General features: G+C 39.5%; 1 protein-coding gene across 1 annotated transcript in view; it reads left to right on the top strand.

The window, feature by feature from the left end:
• Positions 1-2,572, top strand: part of LOC106872068 (aromatic-L-amino-acid decarboxylase) — a 69,793-nt gene that overhangs the window by 44,600 nt on the left and 22,621 nt on the right. The window contains exons 6-7 of the mRNA XM_014918920.2: positions 72-206; positions 1,845-1,955. Coding sequence (XP_014774406.1) covers positions 72-206; positions 1,845-1,955 — 246 coding nt within the window. The remainder of the gene's footprint in view (positions 1-71; positions 207-1,844; positions 1,956-2,572) is intronic.

Below are 2,572 nucleotides of genomic sequence, written 5' to 3'. Positions count from 1 at the left end.
TATATATATATATATATGTATGTATGTATGTATGTATGTATGTATGTATGTATGTATTTTGTATATCGCAGGGTTCTGCCAGTGAATGTGTTCTGGTTACAATGCTGACAGCTAGACATTCAACCTTGAAGAAACTAAAAGGGTCTTTCCCATTCGTTGAAGATGGAACTCTCCTCACTAAACTGGTCGGATATTCGTCAAAACTTGTAAGTAAAGCAAAAGCATTTCCTAGTGAGTTTCTTGAAGAAATGAATGGGTCGATATATGAGAAATGGCCATGTGGATATGTGATGCTGTTGTTGCTATGAATTCAATATACGTTATACAATATGTCTTTCCGTTTTTAAGATGGTGATGTGTTTGTGCGATATGAGCCAGGTTTAGCTGCTTTATCTAGGAGGTGCGCTGATCATGTTGAAGCCTCTTAATGGCTTAGTGTTTTAGAAAATACATCGTTGGTGTGACTTCAAACTTTCCTCTGGCATTTCGTTGTACTTGTAATGGGTGCAGTTGGGTATGATGGTGACTCCCAGTTCAGTCTCACTGAGAGACACTTTAAATGGATTGTCAGGTGGATTGTTAATTGTTTTAGAGAATAGGCTTAATTCGTCACCCGGTTTAACAACCAACACCTGTGCTTTGTGCCTTTAATCGAATCCACGCCGAGACTGCAGTAGTCGTGCTGCAGAGCCGAACTCGGAACTTCATCGTGTTTCTTCACCCCTATGCTCCTCTGACTCCCAAATTTTTAATGAACTTAGCAGTAAATAATGTGTGTATCCAGGGTGGGGGTAAACCATGTCACTGATAGTGCCGCCAATTAAGGGGTGGAGTATATCGTAAAGCTATGAAAAATAACACCCGTATAAAACTAACGAATTCTATGTTGAGCGCTGAATTCAAATCTCAAATGGCAGGGACGGCGGCAGCGGTTGTGGTGTTTCATTGTCGTTCAGCCCTGGTCAATAAGACCTATGACCAAAAGCGTTCCAGCGTTGACCATCTCGTCTTTTTATAGATTAGCCACTGCGTTATTCAATGTATCCTTCCTTTTCTTTAAGACAGTAGAGTTTTAATTCAAGGTGATTTGTCTATTATCTCAAATAAGTCTAAGTGTGACTCACCCAACCCCCATCGCCCCACTACTTCACTCAATCACAGTAGTTTACAGAAAGAGGTTCATCTGGTTGAATGAATTTTCAGCATCTTCATGAAAACGAAGTCTTCAACCGAGTTTTAATCAGTCAATATGCTGCGGGACCCATAAGGCGGCGAGCTGACAGAAACGTTAGCACGCCGGACGAAATGCTTAGCGTTATTTCGTCTGTCTTTACGTTCTGAGTTCAAATTCCGCCGAGGTTGATTTTACCTTTCATCCTTTCGAAATCCATAAATTAAGTACCAGGTGCGTATTGGGGTCGATTTAATCGACTCGCCCCCTCCCCAAAGATTTCGGGCCTTGTGCCTAGAGTAGAAAAGAATATATGTGTGTGTGTGTGTGTGTGTGTGTGTGTGTGTGTGTGTGTGTGTGTGTGTGTGTGTGTGTGTGTGTGTGTGTGTTTATTGAAATCGATAAAGAATCCATTGAATTAACCATGGGGAAGTGGAAAATTCAACGTTTCGGACAGAGTCCTTCTTCAGGGGATAAGTTGAAAGGAGAGAAACTAATGAGAAACACCAGTTTTACATCTTCTATGTTAGAAAAATTGACTGGAACTGATAATTGATGCATTTATCTATTTGTGTTTATCTATTTTATTTAAGTATTTATCTATGTGTTTATGTATTTATGTATTCGTGTGTGTGGTATAAACATTGTAAATAAACATTGATCTCTCTTCCAGGCTCATTCATGTGTTGAGAAGGCAGGGATAATCAGTTTAATCAAACTAAGAGAGCTTGAGGTGGATGATAATTACTCTCTTCGAGGCCATACACTGGAAGCAGCCATCGAGGTAAGAATTTCATTCTGTCACAAACAATCTTGAAATATCATTCACATGCTTTCACTTAGCCAAAGCCTATTATTTATATTTTCCCTTTCCTTTTCTTACTTTGGCTCCTTTCCATTTCTCTGTTTCTAAACCACCGTGCTTAGTAATCCTCTCTTCGTTGTTTCACCTTCACTTAACCTCTTCCCTTTCTCTCCGGCGTTACCGTTGATTATCTCCCCTCTTTGACCGCTCTTGAATGCATACTGACTCGATTTTCCATATATTTCACTCTAATCTCTCTCTTTCTCTCTCTCTCTCTCTCTCTCTCTCTCGATCGCTCTATCTCTGTCTATCTCTTTTGTCGTTTTTTTCACTACTCCTGTTGTCTCACATTACTCATCGACGAAATATTTCTAATCGAAACATTTGACTATTACATCATATTTATTCCACTTTTGTACTCGAATATGTGTTATTGTTGTTGTTGTTGGTGGTGGTGGTGGTGGTCGTCGTGGTGGTCAACACTAGGTCAGCTTTGATCTAGCAGGGCTAAGAAAAAATAACCCGGTCGTATTACATCACATTTTTTTTTCAAATATAGCGTGTACTTCCTTGTATGTTTATATATATATATATAT

The sequence above is a fragment of the Octopus bimaculoides genome, chromosome 6, assembly GCF_001194135.2.
Source record: "Octopus bimaculoides isolate UCB-OBI-ISO-001 chromosome 6, ASM119413v2, whole genome shotgun sequence".
Lineage (NCBI taxonomy): Eukaryota > Metazoa > Mollusca > Cephalopoda > Octopoda > Octopodidae > Octopus > Octopus bimaculoides.
This window is presented reverse-complemented; position numbering and strand designations above follow the sequence as displayed.